Here is a 24,157-nt window from a genome sequence, read left to right on the forward strand (position 1 = left end):
ACTCCATCATCCAAGTCATTGATCAAAATCACAAATAGCAGAGGACCCAGCACTGATCCCTGTGGTATACCGCTGGTGACTGGGCTCCAGGATGAAAATTTACCATCTACCACCACCCTCTGTCTTCTATGTGATAGCCAGTTACTGATTCAATCAGCCAAATTTCCCTCTATGCCATGCCTCCTTACTTTCTGCATGGGCTGACCATGGAGCACCTTATCAAATGCCTCACTAAAATTCGTATATACGACATCAACAGCTCTATCTTCATCTATGTACTTAGTTACGTCCTCAAAGAATACAATCAAACATGTGAGGCAACACGTACCCCTCACATATCCGAGCTGACTATCCTGGATTAAGCTGTATCTTTCCAAATGGTCATGAATCCCTCAGGACCCTTTCCAATAATTTATCTATGACCGAAGTGGGACTAACTGGTCACTTTCTTGAACAAGGGGACAACTTTCGCCTCTCTCCAGTCTTCTGGCACTATTCCTGTAGACAGTCAGTTCATAAAAATAAAAGCCAAAGACTCTGCTATCTCATCCCTTGCCTCCTAAAGAATCCTAGGATATATCCCATCAGGCCCAGGGACTTTTCTATCCTCAGGCTTCTCAAAAGTTCTAACACAACTTCCTTCCGAATATCAACTTCCTCCAGCCTACCAACCTGTATCGCACTATCCTCCTCAATAACATGGCCCCTCTCCTTAGTGAACACTGAAGAAAAGTATTCATTTAGGGTCTCTCCGATATCTTCAGACTCCATGCACACGTTCCCACTACTGTCCTTAACCAGCTACCTTCACCTTGGTCATTCTTTCATTCCTCACATGTGTAAAAAGCCTTGGGGTTTTCCTTGATCCTACCCACTAAGGACTTCTCATGCCCCCTCCTAGCTCTCCTGAGCCCTTTCTTGAGCTCCTTCCTAGCTGTCTTGTATCCCTCAAGTACCCTAACTGAACCTTATTTTCCCATCCTTACATTGGAATTGGTACCGGGTAATAAAACGGACCAGGTGTTTGATTTGGTTATCATGATGTGGAGATGGCGTTGGACTGGGGTGAGCGCAGTAAGAAGTCTTACAATACCAGGTGACAAGACAGGACATTCAACCTCTTTTGTCAACCATGGTTCTCTCACTCAGCCATTTCCTTCCTGCCTGACAGGGACATACATATCAAGGCCACGCATGATTTGCTCCTTGAACAAGCTCCAAATCTTAATTGTGCCCATCCCTGAGAGTTCCTGTTTCAATGCTCCCTAATTCTTGCCCAATCGCATCATAATTACCCTTCCCCCAGTTACAAACCTTGCCCTGCCATATGACCCTACCCCTCTCCATTGCGACAGTGAAAGTCACCGAATTTTGGTCACTATCTTCAAAGTGCTCTCCCATAACCAAATCACCTGAGGAAGGAGCAGTGCGCCGAAAGCTAGTGTTTGAAACAAACATGTTGGACTTTAACCTGGTGTTGTAAGACTTCTTACTGTGATCACCCCAGTCCAATGCCGGCATCTACACATCATGATAACCAAACCTTTTTTTTTATTATAAATGTTTTTATTCAGTTTTCATATTTTATATTGAACAAATTACAAATTGTTAGGAGAGAAAAAGAACAAAAAAAAACAAACAAACACGCAAAAATTAACATACATATTTACAGGTAAGCATCTTCGTAGTAGTAACTGCGCCCGCCCCCCCCCCTCAACATGTTTATTTAGTTTGGTTTTGGGCCTTAGCTAGCCATCGAACCCCCGTAACGAACCTGTAGCCCCCCCCCCCCTCCCGCTACCTTCCCCCGACTATTCTTCCTCTTGTACATTGGCCACAAATAGGTCCCGGAACAGTTGCATGAATGGCTCCCACGTTCTGTGGAAGCCGTCGTCCGACCCTCGGATGGCAAATTTGATTTTCTCCATTTGGAGAGATTCCGAGAGGTCGGACAGCCAGTCCGCAGCTCTGGGCGGTGCTGCTGACCGCCAGCCAAACAGGATTCTACGGCGGGCGATCAGGGAGGCAAAGGCAAGGGCGTCCGCCCTCCTCCCCAGGAATAGATCTGGCTGTTCTGAAACCCCGAAGACCGCCACTATCGGGCATGGCTCCACCCTCACTCCCACCACTTTGGACATAACCTCGAAGAAGGCTGTCCAGTACTCCACGAGTCTGGGGCAAGACCAGAACATGTGGGCGTGGTTGGCCGGGCCTCTTTGGCACCGTTCACATCTGTCTTCCACCTCCGGGAAGAACCTACTCATACGGGTTCTTGTTAAGTGGGCTCTATGTACCACTTTTAGTTGCGTCAGGCTGAGCCTTGCGCACGTGGAGGTGGAGTTGACCCTATGCAGTGCTTCGCTCCAGAGTCCCCACCCTATCTCCATCCCCAGGTCGTCCTCCCATTTCCTTCTTGTTGCGTCCAGTACGGTGTCGTCCCTATCTACCAGTCGGTCATACATGTCACTACAGTTCCCTTTCTCTAGGATACTTGCGTCCAGTAGGTCTTCCAGTAGTGTCTGTCGTGGCGGTTGTGGGTACGTCCTTGTCTCCTTTCGTAGGAAGTTTTTGAGCTGCAGGTACCGTAGCTCGTTCCCCCCAGCTAGCTGAAATTTCTCTGTCAGTCTGTCCAGTGTTGCGATCCTGTCGTCCGTGTATAGGTCCCTGACTGTCAGTGTCCCCCCGTCCTGCCTCCACCTTTTGAAGGTGGCGTCAGTCAGTGCTGGTGTGAACCTATGGTTGTTGCAGATGGGAGCCCTGTTCGACATTTTGGTCAGGCCAAGTTGCTGCCGCAGTTGGTTCCAGGATTGGAGGGTGGCTGTCACCACTGGGCTGCTGGAGTGTTTTTTGGGTGGGGATGGGAGTGCTGCCGTGGCGAGGGCCCTAAGGGAGGTTCCCATGCAGGAGGCCTCCTCCGCACGCACCCACTCAGCCTCTGGCTCCTGGATCCATCCCCTTACTCGCTCGGCTGTTGCTGCCCAGTGGTAGAATTGTAGATTCGGGAGGGCTAGCCCTCCCCTGGTTTTTGTTTTTTGTAAGACCTTCTTTGGGATCCTAGCATTTTTACCCCCCCATACGAACGCCATGATGAGTTTGTCCAGCACTTTGAAAAAGGCCTTGGGGATGTAGATCGGAATGGATCTAAACAGGAAGAGGAACCTGGGCAGTACGTTCATTTTGATCGTCTGAACTCTCCCCGCGAGGGAGAGCGGGAGTGTGTTCCATCTTTGCAGGTCCTTTTTAACTTCCTCCGTCAGGCTGGTGAGGTTCCATTTGTGGATCCCTTTCCAGTCATGGGCTATTTGGATCCCCAGGTAGCGGAATTTATGTCGGGCTTGATTGAACGGCAGCCCCTTTAGTGCTGCCCCCCCCCCCCCCCTTGCGGGTGTACTGGGAAGATCTCACTTTTGCTCATGTTGAGTTTGTAGCCCGAGAAGGCTCCAAACTCTTTCAGGAGCGCGATGATTCCGTCCATGCTGCTTTGTGGGTCCGAGATATAGAGGAGCAGATCATCCGCATAGAGTGAGACTCTGTGCTCTCTACCTCCCCTTCGGATCCCCCTCCAATTTTTTGCTGCCCTGAGCGCGATTGCTAGCGGTTCAATTGCTAGTGCGAACAGCAGCGGGGACAGTGGGCATCCTTGTCTGGTGCCCCTGTGCAGCTGGAAGTATTGGGAGTTGGTATTGTTGGTCTGTACACTCGCCATGGGAGCGTTGTACAGGAGCTTTACCCAAGCGGTGAACCCTGTTCCAAGCCCGAACCGCTCCAGTACCTCTATGAGGTATTTCCACTCGACTCTGTCGAAGGCCATTTCTGCGTCCAGGGAGACGATCACCTCTTGTGTTCTCTCCCCGGAGGGGGTCATTATCACGTTCAGCAGGCGCCTGATGTTCGCGGTAAGCTGTCTACCTTTGACAAAGCCCGTCTGGTCCTCTGTGACCACCTCAGGTACACAGTCTTCTAGCCTCTTGGCTAGGATTTTGGCCAGTATTTTGGCGTCTGCATTCAGCAGAGATATGGGTCTGTATGACCCACATTCCGTTGGGTCTTTGTCTTTCTTAGGTATCAGCGAGATTGAGGCCTGTGCTAACGTGGGTGGCAACGTGCCCCTAGCTAGCGAGTCTGTGAACATCTCCCGCAGGTGCGGGGTGATAACCAAACCTAACACTTGGCCCGTTTCATTACGCAGTACCAAATGCAATGTGGCCCCGCCTCTTGTCGGTTTATCCACATGTTGTGTGAGGAAACCCTCCTGCACATACTGGATAAAAACAGCCCCATCTAAACTATTTGAATTATAGTGGTTCCAATCAATGTTTGCAAAGTTAAATTCACCCATGACCACTACCCTGTGACTACCGCACCTACCCAAAATCTGCATTGCAATCTTTTCCTCCACATCTCTGTTACTTTTAGGGTGCCTACAGAAAATTCCTGACAAAGTGACCGTTCCTTTCCTATTATTAGCAATGATCAGAAACATTAATACTGTGCCTCCCAGGGCAGATCCAAGTCTAGGAATCCAACAGTGAGTAACTCACTTCCTGAACACCCGCCCCCAAAGAAAAGATTCTCGACCAGGTTTTCACTTGCCAGGATGCGTGCAGCTCTAACAACACCCAAGAATAGAATAGAACAGTACAGCACAGAACAGGCCCTTCGGCCCTCGATGTTGTGCCGAGCAATGTACCAGTAACCCCCCCACCCACTAACCTTATTTTTTAGGACACTACGGGCAATTTAACATGGCCAATCTACCTAACCCGCACATCTTTGGACTGTGGGAGGAAACCGGAGCACCGGAGCAAACCCACGCACACACGGGGAGGACGTGCAGACTCCACACAGACAGTGACCCAGCCGGGAACTGATCCTGGGACCCTGGACTTGTGAAGCATTTATGCTAACCACCATGCTACCGTGCTGCCCACACGAAGAAGAGGCTTCACACCAACCTGTCGGAAGAGTTTGCTCCTTCCATAAACATTCCAACCCTCCACCAGCGACGGACAGTGGCAGCCGTGTATACCACTACAAGATGCACTGCAGCAACTCACCAAGGTTCCTCAGATAGCACCTTCCAAACCCACGACCACTACCCTCCCGAAGGACAAGAACAGCAGATACCTGTGAACCCCACCACCTAGAGGTGCCCTTGCAAGTTACTCACAGCCCTGACATGAAAATATATCGGCGTTCGTCCTCTGTCGCTGGGGTAACATCCTGGAACTCCCAACCTAACAGTGTAGACACGCACACATCCCGTAAATTATTTTTTTTTAAATCCCGAGCATTGAGAAACGAAGGTGGCTGTGACTCACTGTTATTCACGGAATGGTCACCTGATTTGTCAGACCTACTTGTTAATAAATAATTTACACTGCATTCGCTTGTGGAGAATTAGCTTGCACTGCTACTTTGAAAGGTCTCAAAACAGAAAGCAGACAGCTTTCAAAGAGACAGAGGTCAGATAATCATGTTTGGGAGGACAGGAAGGCGAACAATAAGAGCAGCATCGTGGCGCAGTTGTTAGCACTGCTGCCTCAGGGTGCCGAGGTCCCAGGTTTGATCCCGGCTCTGGGTTGCTGACCATGTGAAGTTTATATATTCTCCTTGTGTTTGCGTGGGTTTCGCCTTCATCCCGAAGATGTGAATGGCAGGTGGATTGGCAATTCGAAAGCGCCCGTTAATTGGAAAAAACGAATTGGGTACTCTAAATTTGTGGGAAAAAAATGAAGGCGAACAAATCTGAAGCTCTTTTTTGTTATTGCCATCATCTGCAGTTGTGTAACTGAAAGTGAGGATTCTATTAGTTATAATTCGGAATATGTATGGTGCTGAGATTGATTGACCAAATAGAGTTGTTTTAACAAAATGGATTTGCAGGACATGTGAATGATGGCCAATCACGCGCAATGATGCCAGGTGCATGTTGTCTCACTCTGTCAACGAATTGACCTTTACCTTCCATCAGCATCGTTCACTCCAACATTGATTGTCTTGTCAATATTACAGTGTACGTTTTAGCCACTTCTTCCGGAGGAAAGACAACTTATGCTGTAGAGACTCAACAGAAAATATAAGCAAAGGCATCAATATAATTGCCAGGTTTAAATTTTTATTTTTATTTCCCCCCTTTGTCAAACTTATCCTTCTATGAAATTTAATCGCGGCAGATCTGTGCTGGCATCTGAACTCTTCACAAAGCCCCTCGAACATTCACATCTTCCTGTCACCTGAATCTGAGGGGCGGGTAGATGACACTAGGGAGAAACGAATAGATAGATAGATGTGGATCAACGAATGGGCTGTTACGAAGCTTGTCTAAATTATTAACGCTGGAATTAGCCAAAAGGGCAGTTTATAGACTTTTATTATGTCTAATTCGCAATCACATGTATCTATTGTTACCACCGTGTTTACTTATTGGCTGTAAAGTAAAAGACTCAATGGAATCATATAATTCCGCATCAGGGAATGTTGTGCCTTTAAGAGTGGCATTCGACCATTCTTCGACATACCTTTGCGAAAACAATTAATTACTAATTCAATAATAAGATCAGTGTTCTCTTGATATTGTGGTCCGATTTAAACGTTATTTTGTGATCAGATGACGTGGGTCTATTTTCTCAACGTTTTCGACACTGCGATAAAAATGGATAGAACCGGCCCACTGAATGTCCAGACTGTGAATTTCAGAAAATGTCTGACTTTTGCCTGTTTTTATTTATTCTACAGTGCGACCTATTCTCTGTTGGGAATGTTCTGGACTCGTGTGCCAACCACAACGTGTTCTCTGTGTGCGTTCGGCCAGCAGCTGCCAGACTACTTCGGTCACACGAGCTACGGGTAATGTAACTCTGCAGCAAAAAACGTTTAATATAGTATAAATATCATGAAAATTACAAACGCTGTTAGTGAATCCGGAAATAGAACATAGAACATAGAACAGTACAGCACAGAACAGGCCCTTCGGCCCTCAATGTTGTGCCGAGCCATGATCACCCTACTCAAACCCACATATCCACCCTATACCCGCAACCCAACAACCCCCCCCCCCCCTTAACCTTACTTTTATTAGTACACTACGGGCAATTTAGCATGGCCAATCCACCTAACCCGCACATCTTTGGACTGTGGGAGGAAACCGGAGCACCCGGAGGAAACCCACGCACACAGATTTATGTTGGCTGAAATTAGTCCTTCATTTCAGCCAACAAACAAGCGAGACGAAAGCATAGATTGTTTTTAGGGCAGGACATTATGACAATTTTGAAGATGCAATCCCGCAGTGGCACAGGAACAGATGCCAGTCGAAAATTGGCTACATAGTTAAAATAAAACGGTTGGGGTTGGGCGGCACCCAGGTTGTGGTGTAGTGGTTAGCACTGCTCCCTCACGGCGCTGAGGACCTGAGTTCAATTCCAGCTCTAGGCCACTGTCCGTGTGGAGTTTGCACATTCTCCTCGTGTCTGCGTGGGTAAAACCCCCGCAACACAAAGGTGTGCTGGTTCGGTGGATTGGTCACGCTAAATTGAACCCTTAATTGCAAAAGGAAATTGGGTACTCTAAATGTATTTTGTTTTACAAGAGTTGGAGTAGCGTGCGTTGATGTGCGTGGGTTGTGTGAGTGGAATTCATTGGCGAGGCGTTTCAAGAGTTGGGACTGAAACAATATGGTAATCGAGATTTCAATTGGTGTATCATTTCATCACTCTACAATGCCGAACGTAGGCCGATTCTGGCAATCGTTTGGAAAATTATGCATAAATCTGTTCCGAAAGTTGCATAAAGCAGGCTTTATGCAGGTCTCCTGAATATTGATTAAGCCAAAAGTCTGGCCGACAACGCAGCACAGTGGTTAGCAGTGTTGCTTATCAGCGCCAGGGTACCAGGTTCGATTCCCACCTTGGGTCACTGTCTGTACGGAGTCTGCACGTATTCGCGGTGTCTGCGTACATTTCCTCCGGCTGCTCCGCTGTCCTTCAAGAACTCCCAAAATACGTGCTGGTAGCTAATTTGGACATTCTGAATTCTCCCTCCATGTCCCTGAACAGGCGCCTGAATTGATGACGAGTGGATTTCACAATAACTTCATTGCTGTGTTCATGTAAGCCTACTTGTGACAATAACGATTGCTATTATTATTAATAAGTCATGGATTTTCCTTCACTCACAAATTAACAATGATGGTCGGAGCATTAAAAAAACATAATTCTTGCCAATGCCTATATTTTGCATTCCTCAGTCCATTACCGTGCGATTTACAGCTGCATTCTGGGTGCATAGGTACGTGCGAAAACAAAACTCGGTCTGGTAATAGTGAGAACTGACGAGTTCAATGTACAATTCCAAAGCACCATGATCAGCTATTTTAGCAAGATTACACCCCGAGGCAGAACGCATATTCGGCTCAGACATTAAGAAGAAATTTGGTTTATCATTTGACCCCCTGCATTATTGTGTTCGGACATGGGAGATTCGGAAGAGGCTCCAAAAGAAATAGTTGCCTCGGAATATAATGAAAGAATTTGCACAATTGGATTATGGTAGAATGGAAGGCGACAATTTGATATATAGCGCAGATCCCAAAAAAACAAAAGCAGTATCGTTTTCCGAAGCCAGCTAAACAGGAAATTGCAACAGTAATTGCACGTTTGTTTCATCAAGGGGACTTACAAACGACAGCCTTCACGAATAACTCATCGATTTGGTCTGTCCGGAAGCCACATGTATCTTGGCATTTAACTATTTTCTATAGAGAACTTAATAAGGTAAGGTAATTGTGCCTCATTAATTTCATCGAGTTTTTCGAGGAAGTGACAAAGATGAGGGAAAGGCAGTCAATGTTATATACATGGACTTCGGTAAAGCCTTTGACAAGGTACCTCATGGTACAAAAGGTGAAGTCACATGAGATCAGAGGAAAGCTTGCAAGTTGAATACACAACTGGCTTGGGCATAGAAGACAGACGGTAGCAGTAGAAGGACGTTTTTCTGAATAGAAGGCAGTGACTAACGTCTTTTCACAGAGATCAGCTCTCTGCCTTTCATTGTTCGTTGTGCATATAAATGATTTGGAAGAAAATGTAGCTGGTCTGATTAGCAACTTCGTAGTCGGCACAAAGTTTGCAGATAGTGAAGAGGATTGTCAGAGGATACAGCAGGTTATAAACTGATTGGAGTCTTGGGCAGAGAAATGGCAGATGGAGTTTTTTTTCGGACAAGTGGGAGGTAATGCACTTTGGTAGGCCAAATGTAGGTACAGAATTGCACAATAGATGGTCGAACGTTTGTGCATACTGAGAGGCAGAGAGATCTGGGCGCGCATGTCCACCAATCAATGAAAGTGGTAACACATGTGGATCAGTGGGCAAGAAGGCATACGGCATGCCGATCTTAATCGGTTGGGCATTGAGTCTAAAACTTGGCACGTAATGTTGCAACTGTACAGGACCTTAGTTAGGCCTAATTTCGAAAATTCCATACAATTCAGGCCGCCACACTACCAGAACGATGTGGATGCTTTGGAGAGGGTACATAAGGTTTATTTGGATGTTGCCTGGAATGGAGGGCATTAACTATTCAGAGAGATTAGATGAACTCGGTCTGCTCTCACTGGAACAACGGCAGTTGAGAGGCGACCTAATAGAGGTATACAAGATTATGAATGGCATGGACAGAGTGCATCGTCAGATCCTCTTTCGTAGGTTAGGAGAGTCAAGTTATAGAACATAGAACATTGTACAACACAGAACAGGCCCTTCGGCCCTCGATGTTGTGCCGAGCCATGATCACCCTACTCAAACCCACGTATCCACCCTATACCCGTAACCCAACAACCCCCCCCCCCCTAACCTTACTTTTTAGGACACTACGGGCAATTTAGCATGGCCAATCCACCTAACCCGCACATCTTTGGACTGTGGGAGGAAACCGGAGCACCCGGAGGAAACCCATGCACACACGGGGAGGACGTGCAGACTCCACACAGACAGTGACCCAGCCGGGAATCGAACCTGGGACCCTGGAGCTGTGAAGCATTTATGCTAACTACCATGCTACCGTGCTCCCCCCTGAAGTTCTAGGGGACATAGGTTTAAACTGCATGAGGAAAAATTAGAACAGATGAAGGAGCCAGAATTTTTCCACAGCGGGTGGTAAATATATGGAAGGTGCTGCCTGAATTCACTCAGATCATTCTTAGGTCTGGCACGTTATTATAGAAACCACATTGATGAATTTGCTGCGAAAGCTGCTGCCCTATTAAAGAAGATCGCAGGCTGGGAATGGAAAGAATAACATTTTCAAGCTGTACTCAAGCTAAACCAAATTCTAACTTAGGCACCAGCATTGCCGATCTTGGGTCCAGAACTAACTTGTGGGCTGGAAGTTTCAGCTACTGAAAACACCATTTCAGAAGTCTTACTGAGAGATCTGTACCTATTGCTATGCTTCTCGGTTACTAACTTATATGGAACAAGACTGTCCAATCTGTGAAAATATTTATACGCAGCATTTTAGGCTGTGCAGCACTTCTTATACATAATTAGATTAAATCAGTTGATCATTCTAAAATAACACACTCCTCTCCAATTGTTATTGAATGGAAGAATAGAACATGACACAGTGAACGATAATCGTAATTCCTGCTGCACTCTAATGCTGCACCGACGGAACGTAGCTATAAACAGAGCAAGCCAAAACACCTCTCGTCTTAGCATACAATTTGTATTCTAGTTGGGACGCACACGAGCGCTAAATTCTGACAGCAAAGGATCCCGAAGGCCTCATTGTAAGAAAATAAAACGGGGAAGATGGAAAAGCAAAGCCACCTACCAAAAAAGCACTAAAATACACCATACAGCACCAGAGGAAGAGAAAGGTATGGGTTCGAAGGACACTCAAACACAGGAATTATTTTTTGGAGATTGTTCTTCTATGATGGACGATGGAGTCCGAAAACAGGGTGTGGCATCTGTGTTGAAGATTTAAAAGTCAAAGCCGTACATAAATTAGCAGATAAACTTCACAGTGCGATGAGTGCACAGGCTGAGTGAACTAGTAGCTGTGGCTTACGTTGTAAGTTTCCTTCAAGACGTTCCAACCCCAGCAGTCATTTATTCGGGAAGAATTAATGTGTGCAACAGCCTCATATTTTCCTTACGCTAGTGGGAAGCCAGATGCTTCATATGTGGTGATGGTAAATCTTTACCCTCTGTCTTACTGCTCAAATGCATCTTATCACAAGGCCACGTCCATGACGTAATTAATATAACGATCCATCCAAGGTCTTCTCTGTCAGTCAACGTAAGAGCAGATGAGTATGGAGAAATGAATGTAGATTCAACATAGTTTTCCAACGTTTCTGCAACTTCCTCAGCTCTGGAGTATTAACTTTTGCTTCTGCCCCAGAAAGAGCTCCGATTGCTTTGGGTACTCTCCTCTGGATTTCAGAAAATCTTCGAATCTTTTATTAAATTCCTGTTTAATTTGCACCTACCACTTTTATCGGTAATTTTACAATTATTCGTGCCCGTTTTCATTTCAAAGTTCTCCGAATACTGAAGTAAACTTTTTTTTTTTTTTTTTTTTGCGATATTAATTTGTAATTCAACACTGTCCCTGACTGCCTTAATAAGCCACAGGAATTTGCAGTGTCTGTTGCCGTGTATCACGGAGGCCCGTGAAGGTCGTTCCGCCGTTCAGATGATAAATGCAGCAGGGACAATTTGTCTGTTAATTGGGAATAATTGGCACGAATTTGAAGTTAGAGTTCACAATCGCAATTAGAAGGGGAAAAAAAGACTAAATTAGTGAAAAGTAAATCTATTGGTAGAATGGATTGAAACAACTGCCGAAATTTCAGAGATGTTCACAATTTACGAATTACTGGTCTAATTAAGACAATAATCTTTCACTCCCATGGCCCAGATGTCAACCAATACTCCACCCAGCAGCTCAACTCCAAACCATCCTCCGCCCGCATCCGTCCATCCATTTATTTATTTCTCTGGAAGCTGGCCTGCACCAAGAAATCGGCCCCCGCTCGTAAAACTCTTCTCCGACTCGTTCATTGCTTCTTGTTTTCCTTTATTGAAGCCACCTACTCTCAGTTGCCAAACTGCATTTGAAATCGCCACATCACCCGTTACACGACCAGGTCTTTTTCCTCAGTATCTATGGACCGCTGAGGGTCGAAACAGCGCTGAATTGGAGGAATTTTGTTTTCTACCTACGAAGAGGCAATTCAGCCTACAAATCCACTTACCTGTACATCTTTGGGGGGAGGCCCACCTAGACACGGGAGACGTGCTAGGTGCAAAGTCCACACAGACAATGACCCAGGGCCGGGAACGAACCCGGATCCTCAGCACCGTGAGGAAGAAATATTAATAGCAATTATGCAATACATTGATGTGCATGGGAAGCTTTGGCATGATAAGGGACTTTGGAGTATTCTGAAATGTGAAGAGTGGAACTTCAAAGGGACAAAGACGAAATGGTGGAGTCAGCAGATCGGTGGCTTCTGAAGATTAATATGGTGCAGGCTGAGTTGTTCCATTTTTGTTGCAGGAAAATTGAGAGACAATAGACAATAATGTAACATTATTAGAGTGTGCAGGAGCAGAGGGTGAATTTCATGATTGACCGTGGCTAGACAGGTGTCGCGATGATTCAATAAAACAGATAGTATTGATGGATTTATGAATCAGGGAATAGAGTACTAGAGCAAGGAAGTTATGCTGACTTTATCCACGACTCTAGTTAGATCCCAGCTGCAATATTGTTTAAAGATGTGGCGCCAATAAAATAGCAAGCATGGGGAAGTATTTGAGAGATTGCCGAAGAGTTTTACAAGAACCTTTCTGAGGATGAGAATCTTCAGTCCGGAGGATATATTTGAGAGTTTCGTACTGCTGTCTTCGGAAATAGGCAAATAGGGTGATTTCATACTGATGTTCAAGAACATGAGGGGTGAACAACGTGCATCTGGAGAAATGTTTCCGTTCTTAACATGGTTTAACATGATATTCAAAGAAGCAAATGTGTGGTGAGAAAAACACAAGTTCATAAAACTAATAGTGTGGGTCTGGAATACACAACGTGGAAGTCTCGTGGAGGAAAATTTAATCTAGCGATTCAAGAGGGCTTTAGACCATTACTTGAATAAACAACAATGTGTCGGAGAAGGACGAAAGCAAGGAGATGACACAAAGCATATTCAGAGACACGGTGCAGGAACGCTGGGATATAATGCATTCGCCCGTGATGTTCCATTTTCCTGATTTGTTGAATATATCAGTTACATTTCATCCAGACATGCGGTAACTTGGTGGTAGAGGTGAAACAGCTCTATGGGCGCCGAGTGAGCAGTTGGAAAAGAGAAATTGAGGCTGCTTAAAAGGGAAGGTTCGAAGAGGAGAAAGGCCGATTGAATCCAGCGATGTATTGAAGGCCAACAGGACTAGGAGGAGTAGGGAAAATAAGTCTGTTTATGTGTGTTTATGTGTTTGTGTGGGGAGGGGGTGCGGGTGTCGGTGAGAGTAGCTGCGGTGTGTTCATGCAGATGGGACAAATCGTTACAACGTTTTCAAACCGCATATGTCTCAATAGATTTTGAATATTTGGAAAGGCTTGAGAAAAGTGCTGCAACTATTCTGTTTATATCATTAATGTACCTGGAAATTTAAAGTAGATTAAGATCAAACATCCTCGGCTTATAACGTGGGGGAAAGGAGCAGGAATGTGGGTCGATGTTGCGCTGGCAATCGACATGATAAAAATACCTCCTGGTTTCTTCTGGTGCTGGGTCTAGTTGCAAAACCAAGATAAATATCATGAAAGCCAAACTGAAAGAAGTCTAAAAATGAAATAAATATTGTCAGTTTCACTCCAATCTGTGCTTATTTACAGGAGAACGCAATACCATGTTGATTGAACAAGGATGTGCACGGACCACTCAAGCAATATCTTTCACCAGTCGCCTCGCTTTCGGCTCGAAGGACATAAAATCATGTAGCCTTAACTTGTGTAATATGCAGACTGTAGCAGGTAATGTTTTAGAAACTGCTTTTCTCACTGGGAGCCAATTGTTCTTTTTTACTGGATGGGTCTACCGCACATGGTCAGATTTGATCGCTTCCTCATAGTGGCAGCTTTCAGGTGCTATAATTCTGATTATGGATCCGGGTCTCTGCCCCTTTCATCAAGTGAAACCTATTTCTTTGATCCACCTTGTGGTCACATGCCGAAATAGCCATTTGAGTGACTGCTAAGATGGGTTGTCGAATCGTTCAGATGAAGCTCAAGGCATCATAATATGTGGATGAAACAGTTATGTCAATATGTGTCACTGCTGTACTTCCGATACTTCAGTCGAAATATTCTTGCCAATATTTCGATTCAGTAAAATTCCAGCCACCAAAGCGAGACTTATCAACCAAACTATATGGATCCACGCATAACCTCAGCTGACCACGTACCTTTAGTAGAACCTGAGTCGCCCATGGCATAACTCGTTAACACATCATAGTGTGAGCCCTAACTTGACAAACATATTAACAGCTGTAAGAATTTCGGCCTTGCGATTCAGTTAATGTTCTTTGATTCAGCTGTGCTGTTCTATCGTGCGGGTTAAAGTGCTGGCGCCATTTTATGTGCAAGGTCGACATTCCACCCCTGGGATAGGCGTCTTGCAATGAGATCGACTGGAAACTGATAACACGCAGGGAACAACAGCGAAGACAGATTTTAGCGTCGAAGAATGAATTGGCCTAAAAGCGTTGAAAAGACATATTTAACACATAAGAACATAAAAACTAGGCCATCTGGCCCCTCGAGCCTGCTCCGCCATTCAATTAGATCATGGCTGATCTTTTGTGGACTCAGCTCCACTTTCCGGCCCGAACGCCATAACCCTTAATCCCATATTCTTCAAAAAACTATCTATCTTTACCTTAAAAACATGTAATGAAGGAGCCTCAACTGCTTCACTGGGGAAGTAATTCCATAGATTCACAACCCTTTGGATGAAGACGTTCCTCCTAAACTCAGTCCTAAATCTACTTCACCTTATTTTGATGCTATGCCCCCTAGTTCTGCTTTCACCCGCCAGTGGAAACAACCTGCCTGCACCTATCCTCTAGAACAAATCGTTCTGTTTCCGCAAAGAGTTATGAATGGCATTGATGATGTCCCTGGGATATTACCTTCACTTTCCTTATAATTTCAGCTCCTGTCACCAGGAAACCGAATGGACTGGAATGCTTCGGATGTTTTGCCAGCACCTCTGACTCCTGCACGAGTAGTGAAGAACGTGTGAAATGCGTTGGCCAAGAGGATTACTGCTTCTATGGATCAGGCACTCAAAGTTTGAGTATGTTTATATTTTAGTTTTCATGAGGTGATACTCTATGTTCATGTTTTTCCCGTGATAAATTCATGTCTGCCACCGATTTAACGCAAAAAAACAGAAATAATATCAAAAGTAATCATGAAATTTCCCCGTCACAGAATAATTTGAATGTGATTCGGTTCAGGTGCAGAGATTCCCAAACTGAAAGACCACAGGAGGAGTCTATGTGTCTCTTGTATGGTCACAGTGAAAGAGCCGTTAAATTTGACCCACGTTACGGTGGCACTTTTAGTACTGCTGCGCCAGAGCGCCAGGGATCTGGATTCCATTCCGGCCTTGGGTAACTGTGTGGAGATTTTACTTTCTCCTCGTGCCTGAATGGATTTCCTCCGGGTGCTCCGGTTTCCTCCCACAGTCAGAAATGTGCGATTAGGATAGGCGAATTGACCATGCTAATTTCTCCCTGAGATGAACAGGTTCGCTGGGGTTACGGATATAGGATGGTTAAATTGACCTAAGAGGGATGCTCTTTCAAAGGTTCGGTACAGACTCGAATGGCCGAATGGAGGTATTCTAGGATTCTAAGTTCCACAGTTCCAGAGGCCAGCCATGGGCCTGAATACAGCGTCATGAACCCACAAGTCTACGGTGTGAAACCTGACCCTCTCCCATCTCTCCCTTACATATTCGTGATTGACTCAACACCAATACAGGGCGGGGGGGGGGGGGGATTAAATAAATGTTTTACTTCCTGAGACCCTGGTAAAATATTGCTCCTTCCTTTTGGCTTTATATTTTCCAATACCAATGGTGCGTCTCACTAACGAGCCTCTCACTTTGAAACACTAACTATCCTGGTGTATTATGGACACAGGAGAAGGACAGAGGTTACGAGCACTGCGGCAGTCGCTCTCCTCTAGACTCGACAAAGTCGCTAAACTATCGATAAGTCATCAGATGGAATATGTTCCACTTTCGCAGCTGCGATAGCACTCAGCTATCCCGCCACCATCCAGAGAAAATCACCCTTTTTGGGAGTCCAGTTGGTAATCCCAGATCGGTTATTTAAATCAAATTATAAATAAGAACTGGAATTCATTGTTTCATTATTATTCACGCCACTTCAACAAACATCCACGCCACTTAAGCAAGAGGAGACCGTCCCAGTAAACGCCATCTACGAGTTGCACTTTAAAACCTCACCAGGTCTCTTTAATCTTCATCACCCAATCTGACCATCTCCGACATCCTTATGAACGCTGACAGCAGGCAAAAAATGAAGATTGCTAGTTGACTGTCCACCCACCCCACTCAAGTAAGGGACCATGCTGATTTGGATGTCAAACGTCACTGCCGCTGGCTCAGAATCCTGAAACAGTCTCCGTCACTGTTGGTGGACCGGGAGTGTTGCTGTTAAAGAATGCAGCGCAGCGTCACAACTTTAAGGCCACTTCGGGATGGGCAAGAAACTGTGGATTGTTACAAGCGACAGCGATATCCCGTGAATTATTTAATATAAATGTTATTGGTCACATTAAATTTTAGTCGTGGACTGACTTTCGGATAAACTCCATTGATCATTATTGTGCCATCAAATATGTTTCGTTGGAAATGCTGCAGACACTCTGGAAAATTGCCATCTATTTCTGCTTACAATGCCCTTTTCAATCCATTTCTCGTTCCATTTCTGTGCACCAAATCTGCTGCAACGCTCAGTAGCCGAGGTAGGGTCTTTCAATTTGCAAAGTGCTGGCCTCCTGAAAGATCTCCTGATTTTTATTGAACTAAAATCTATATCTGTGGGCGATTTACGTTTAGTTCAGATGGATATTGCAAAGAAGTAAATGTAATGGAAGACAATATTAGCTGAGCACAATTTCTACACGAAAAGGGGAAGAGGGTTGATCTTTCGGTATTACTGAATTGATCTCGAGACACAGCATCACGTTGGGGGACCCTGTTTAGAATCGTAGGTGAGTAACTTGAATTCAATTTAAAACGAAAATATGGTCTAAAATGTGCAATTATGACCAAACAACCAATGGTAGTTGTTGCTTCATCCTAACAGTTCCTTTACTACCCTTCCGGGAAGGAAGTCGGTCGCCTGTTGTCCTGCAGGCCATGAACAACTTATTCAGTTACATGGCAATTACTGATGGGCAAATGTTGGTGTGGCGAAAGTTGCCCACAACCATTTAAATAATTTCAAGATATGTATTTCGTTTCCATCCAGGGCGAAACGAACTGCCGCCTATCGGATATTGAGCATTACAAATATGGGACTGAATTCAAATATCAAAAATTATGAAATAACACGTAAGTCAGTGGAATTCAAGTGGCAATTGAAGAGATAGGCCCAGAAAAGACAGCGCAGTGATGATTTAGTCCTGCCAGTGAGACACACGTCAAGGAGGAACCTCGCACATGTCTCAAACCCTGCCCTTCTCTCGGAGATTAGAATGTTTAATATTTGGGGTTTTGACTAGTGGGTGGACAGAAATGAATAGCTTGCGAGGCAGGAGCCAACGGAATTGACGTCGGCCAGAAACCACGGCCTTTCATCTGGGGAAGGACGTCATATTTTCTCACACGAATAGTTTGAGTTAAGTGCATTTTTTCTCTTGTTTTGTATCTGCGCAGGATTTAGAACAATTTAATAGTCTCATGCACACCATGACTGGCAATCTATAGACAATTTTTAAAAATCATAGATATTGACTTTATTAATCTGCAATGCAAATGGTAATTTTGCTTGCAGCTTTGTTTTTCTCTGTATAATTTTGGGATTGGTCTTTTAACGGAGCATCGAAAACATGTGGAGCAAAGAAGGGGAATGGGCCATGCGGCAGGTCGGTCATCATTTTCATGGCTTCAACTCCACTCCACCCCACATCCCATATCCGCTAATTCTGTTCCAGACCAAGAATCTGTCGAGTCCATCCTTACATGTAATCATTAATTTAACATCCAAGGAGACCTACTAACGAATGACAAATATTTTGATGGACGTAATTGCTGCTAATTTCTGCATTAAGTGATAGGTACCTTAAATTGTAGATTGTTCAATCAATTTACCTTCCCAGGTCAGCTGAAGTCATCATCGGCTTTTCTCATATAAACCCACTTCGGGGTTCTGTGGGTGTCAAGGAGATAAATGGCTGTGGTTCCAAACACTCGAACTAATTCACTCAACCACTCGTTTTTGAACAGAATATGCAGTCCAAATTTAATCTTAATTTGTACCATATCCACAGCAAATATATCCCAAATATACCAAAGCTTTACAGAGCGTTCGAGATATTGGCATTTGATGATCCCGACTTTATCTTCCTGTCATCCAGGACACTCAACCACCCGGCCAATCTCTCTTTCATCCGCAAACTTGTTGATCCTACCTTACCCCTAGTTTAACTGTATTGTTAATATAAATGACAAACAATAGGGGACGCAGCACGGATTCTTTGGGGCGGCACTGGATACTTGCTACCAATCACTAAAGCAGCTGTTTGGCTGCACCCTCTGTCTCCTTTTTCCTTTTTGAATACCACTTAACCAGTTGCACTGTACCATGGGCATTTGCCTTCTTCATAGGTCTCCCATGTGGGACCTTGTCAAAGGCTTTGCTGAAATCCGTGTAAACTACATCAACTACACTATTCCTGCTCTACATACCTAGCCACATGTTCAAAAAAGTCAATTAAATTAGTTAGGAATGATCTCCCTCTAGCAAAGGCATGCTGACAATTCCGTAACAAACCTTGCCTCTCCAAGTGGAGATGGATTCCATCTTTGCGAATCGTCTCCAGTAGTTCCTTACTAGTGACTTGAGACTTACAGGTCTGTAGTTCCCTGGGTTATCCATACAAGGTTTCATAAACTGTGGGACCACATTTGCTGTCTTCTGGCTCTCGCCTTTGGCCAGAAGAAAATAGAAATTTGGCTTCAGATGCCCTGATATTTCCTCCCTCGGCTCCTACACCATCCTGGGACATAAAGCCTCCTGAACTTGAGGCTTTAAACCTGAAAGCACCTCCAGTACCTTGTCCAATATTCCGTATCAACTTGCTTAAGAACATCACATTCTGGGCAGCACTGTGGCGCAGTGGTTAGCATTGCTGCCTCATGGCGCCGAGGTGCCAGGTTCGACCTGGGCTCTGGGTCACTGTCCGTGACATTTACACATTCTCCCCGTGTTCGCGTGGGTTTCGCTCCCACAACCCAAAGATGTGCAGGGTAGGTGGATTGGTCACGCTAAATTGCCCGTCAATTGGAAATAATTAATTGGGTACTCTAAATTTATTTTTGAAAAAGAACATCACATTATCACTGAGTTCCATGCCTCCCTTGCCATTCACTTGGGCGAAGACAGATCTGAAGTATTCGTTCAGCATCATGTCATCTGACTCCACCCGCAGATTCCCCCCTTGGTCCGTTATGAATCCTACATTTTCTCTCGTTATCCACTTCCCATTGATATTTTTATTAAACATTTTGGGATTCTTTTCCTACCTTTACCAGCCATAACTTTCTAATATCCCCTTTTTTCTCTCCTAATTGTTTCTTTAAGATCGAACCTGTACTTTCTGTACTCCACTAATGCCTCCGTTGATTCGCTCCCATTGCTCTTGCTCCAAGCCTCTCTTTCCCTTCTCATGGTGAATGTCTCTGGTCATCCATGTTTCTCTGAGCTTACTTTTACCCTAGAGGGAACATTTTGTCCCTGTACCGTCCCACTTCCTTTTCGACGTTCCGCACTGTTTTTCTGTTGATTTCCCACAAGTAACTCTTTCCAATTTACCTTAGCCAGATCCGGCTCAATGTACTAAAATTCGCTATCCGCTATCCAAACTGAAATTGTGCCATGTTGCGTTTGCTATGATCAAACTGCTCTCCCACGAACACAACAATCACATGTCAGGCTTTTCCCCCCAGAATTAGCTCCAGCACTGCACTATCCCTTGTTCCCTCGATATTTTGAGCTAAAAGGTTCTCGTGTATACATTGTAAGAACTCCACTGCGCCTAAGCCCTTTTACACAATGACTATCCCAATTGATGTTGGGAATGTTTAGGTCACCTATGATAATGACCACATTAGTATTGCTGCACACCTCTGAGAATTGCACCCATTTCTTTTCTAAATTTCACTATCTGGGTGTCTACAATCCACATTTAGACATACGGCTGTTGTTTTTTATTTCCAAGCTCTATCCACAAAGCTTCCTTTGATGCCCCCTACAATATATAATTTCCCATCGCTGCAGTAACTGCCTCCTCAAATAATAATGTAGTGCCTAACCCTCTCCAACCCCTCCTCTATCTCCCCTGAAGATTCAATATCCAGAGTGTTGATTCTGCCAATTCTGACCCTCCATCGACCAAGACTCCGTGATGGCTACTCTATGACACTTCCACGCCTCAATCCTCACCCACAATTCACCCGTTTTACCTGTAACACTCTTGGCATTAAAGTCGTGTCCATCCAGCCTTGTCCTACTCCCCTGAATCTTACTACTGATGTATTCCCTCTGACTTGATTGCTTTAGTGAGTTATGCTATTCTGCTGACCATACGCAACCCCTGACGTATTACTTTAAACTAGCCAACCCGCCAGCAAGGATGTTAGTCCCTCTTTGGTTCAAATGTAGACCGTCCCGCTTTTTCACGTCTCACCTTCGCCAGAAACGATCCCACTGGTCCAGGAATCTAAAACCCACTATTCAGCCACACATTCATCTGAGTTATTCCACTTTTTCTGTACTCGCTAGCATGTGGCACAGAGATTACAACTCGAGACTTGGGTATTAGACTTTTAGTCTAATACCTTTAGTCTAATACCCAACTCCCTGAATTTTTGATACAACACATTATCCCATGTATTCAATTCATGTCAAGATGTACCATGGCCTCTGTCTTTTTTTTAGAATTTTTTTTTAGCACAGTTCAGCACAGAACAGGCCCTTCGGCCCTCAATGTTGTGCCGAGCAATGATCACCCTACTCAAGCCCACGTATCCACCCTATACCAGTAACCCAACAACCCCCATTAACATTATTTATTTTAGGACACTAAGGGCAATTTAGCCTGGCCAATCCACCTACCCTGCACATCTTTGGACTGTGGGAGGAAACCGGAGCACCCGGAGGAAACCCACGCACACACGGGGAGAACGTGCAAACTCCACACAGACAGTGACCCAGCCGGGAATCGAACCGGGGACCCTGGAGCTGTGAAGCATTGATGCTAACCACCATGCTACCATGCTGCCACCCTTCTTATCACCCTTCCCATTCAGGAAGCCCTGCAGCCGTTCAATGACATCGCGGACTCTCGCACCAGGGAAGCAACTCGCCATTCTGGAGCCAAAGTAGCGTCTATCTGTTCTCCTGACTCCATATTACTATTGCTGTTACTCCCTGTCCGCCGTTCTGTACAGACAGGTTGCCAGTAGTGCCAGAAGCTTGACACTGTCCCCTGGAGGAACAAGCCTCATCAGTCTCCAATTTGTAAGCAGGATCCCAGGGGCATACAGAACTACCTGCCTGATTCTCTTGCATTGCCTTCCTCAAGATCCTTCAGCTTCTGTGTAACCACGTCTCTTAACGTGATACCCACAATGCTGTCAGACTCGCGCATGTCTCACAGCATCTCCAGCTACTTTTCGAGCTCTTAAACTCGAGCTTCCAGGAGCTGCATCTGGACAAACATGCTGCATAGACGTTGGGCCCGGGGCCTGGCAATGTCTCGGATTCTCAGCTGGATCAAGAGGAGCAGACGTCGGCTTTGAGCACTCCTTCCATGACAAAACTTTAGCACTCTAACGCAGCCCGAAGCCAGCATTCCAGTAAAAAGAAAGTGAGCACTGTAAGATGGCCTTGTTTTATATTGTCTGACCCTGGCCAATTAAAACTGACTTAATCCAGTTCTCTAATTAACAAGCTTCATCGACAAGCAGAGCGTGAATGAACTCTGTTTAAAGGTGGTTTAAAACTCACCCTTCTTCCAAATCAAACAGGAATTTCTAAGTTAACTTAGGAAATAAAAGAAAGACTAGACTTTAAATATAAGTGAACCCTTAATTAACTCTTAATTCCCCTCAGTCACAAAACCCCCACTTTATAGCTCGAAAACAGGTCGAAGTCAGATTCCAATGCGAACGATATAATATGAATGGACAATAATCAAACTAGCACTAAAATGTGTTTCTCAAGTCCTTGGATGGGTATTATAGTGGGAATGAACCATAACGACTATTAAGTCTGGAATTCGGGTTACAAAAATATTTGTATTGAATGGTAAAGTATTTCTGTCTCTGCAGAATCTATTGGATCGACGTTTTTTACCAAAGGATGTGTTACTAAGAATGTCTGCGATGGATCAGCCAATCTGAATGAATTCCTCATCAGTCTAAATTCACAGACCAGGTGTTGTCAGGGTAACTTGTGTAATGTTGGAAGTGGTAAGTGTAATGATGCGAGTGCGTCGGGAAAGAGGTATAGTCCTTGAGCTGCTGCATGCGCTGTTTGGCAGCTGGATGGGATGTTTGTGAACAGGACGCTCACGAATTTTGAATCAATCTTTCTCTCAACGAGCTGAAGTCACAGAAATATAGAAGAACTTCGGCCTGCGCCGCCAGAGCCAGTTACACTAATCCAGTTGCCCCTACCAAATTTCACGGATTTTTTTTGTGTATGGCTTCTTGATATTGCTGCTATCGCCATTTGACAAATTGTATTCCAAATCATAGCGATCCACAGATTAAACACATCTATTCCCCACAACATCCGCTCGGCTGGGAGACCGCCCATAACTTTCGGAATCCCCAGTGTCTAATTTCGTGTGCACAGCAATAATGCATTCGGTATTTCGTCTCGGATTTTCGCACGTCAGGGTTTATCCGGCAATTATCCAGGCCCGCTAACTTCCCCACGACCATTGTACTGGACGGGAATCTTCTGACAGAACGATTTAAGTTAACTTCGGAAGTTTCTGCCAGTTTTTCTTGATAGCTACTCTGAAAGTAAGAATGTGAGAGAGAAAAAAAAACATTTGAACTCGAGTAAACATTTTAAAATCCAGACCGAGCCTTGCTTAGAACACCGATGTCAAACTTGACACCTCGCCCTCAAAACCCAGATGCACACCATATCACCCCATCCACGATTATAGTCGATCTTTCCACCGGTTTTCTCCCATACTCCAGCCATTTTTGATACCGCGGCTCAGATAAAATGACTCGACCGTTCGATAACCTATCCCGGTTTGAGCCTACATCGTGTTCAAATACCCCCTGTCCGTCCAACCTCGCCCCCACCCCCACCCCCCGCGCCCCACTTAACACCGTCTCCCTCATTCTGGTCCGGAATACCCTCTGTGAGCCAATCCTCACCCTTCAGTCTGGGAATGAGCACATGTCCTGATCAGACTTGATCTTCAGCTCGAACCAGGATCCCACCCACTCTGCTCCAACCAAATAGCACACTGTACTCCGGGTCGTATCCCCCTCCCACTTCAGGGCCAAACTTCAACAAACCTTGGGACCCTCCCTCCCTCAGTCCAGCCAGAATCTAACGTACCCGTCGTTGTCTTGCCCGTCCCCCCGATAATTGTCATGAACTCTCTGAACCCACCCTGTCCCACTTCTGTTTTTCAGTTCAAGCCGACTGTCCAGCTTGAGGTATGACTTTATGAAAAAACCTTTAGGTGTGATCGGAAAAACTCCGGCCCCACACCCGCCGGTCCGCGACAATGATCCCTCCACTCTTCTACCAACCCGGTCCGTCTCGTTGCCCAAACAACA

At 45.2% G+C, this 24,157-nt stretch overlaps 1 protein-coding gene across 1 annotated transcript in view; it reads left to right on the forward strand.

The window, feature by feature from the left end:
• The window catches only part of LOC119957021 (mucin-2-like), a 96,233-nt gene that overhangs the window by 28,067 nt on the left and 44,009 nt on the right, over window positions 1–24,157 (forward strand). Inside the window, exons 6-9 of the mRNA XM_038784604.1 lie at window positions 6,739–6,849; window positions 13,918–14,055; window positions 15,236–15,379; window positions 22,676–22,816. Coding sequence (XP_038640532.1) covers window positions 6,739–6,849; window positions 13,918–14,055; window positions 15,236–15,379; window positions 22,676–22,816 — 534 coding nt within the window. The remainder of the gene's footprint in view (window positions 1–6,738; window positions 6,850–13,917; window positions 14,056–15,235; window positions 15,380–22,675; window positions 22,817–24,157) is intronic.

This window comes from Scyliorhinus canicula, chromosome 25 (genome assembly GCF_902713615.1).
Source record: "Scyliorhinus canicula chromosome 25, sScyCan1.1, whole genome shotgun sequence".
NCBI lineage: Eukaryota > Metazoa > Chordata > Chondrichthyes > Carcharhiniformes > Scyliorhinidae > Scyliorhinus > Scyliorhinus canicula.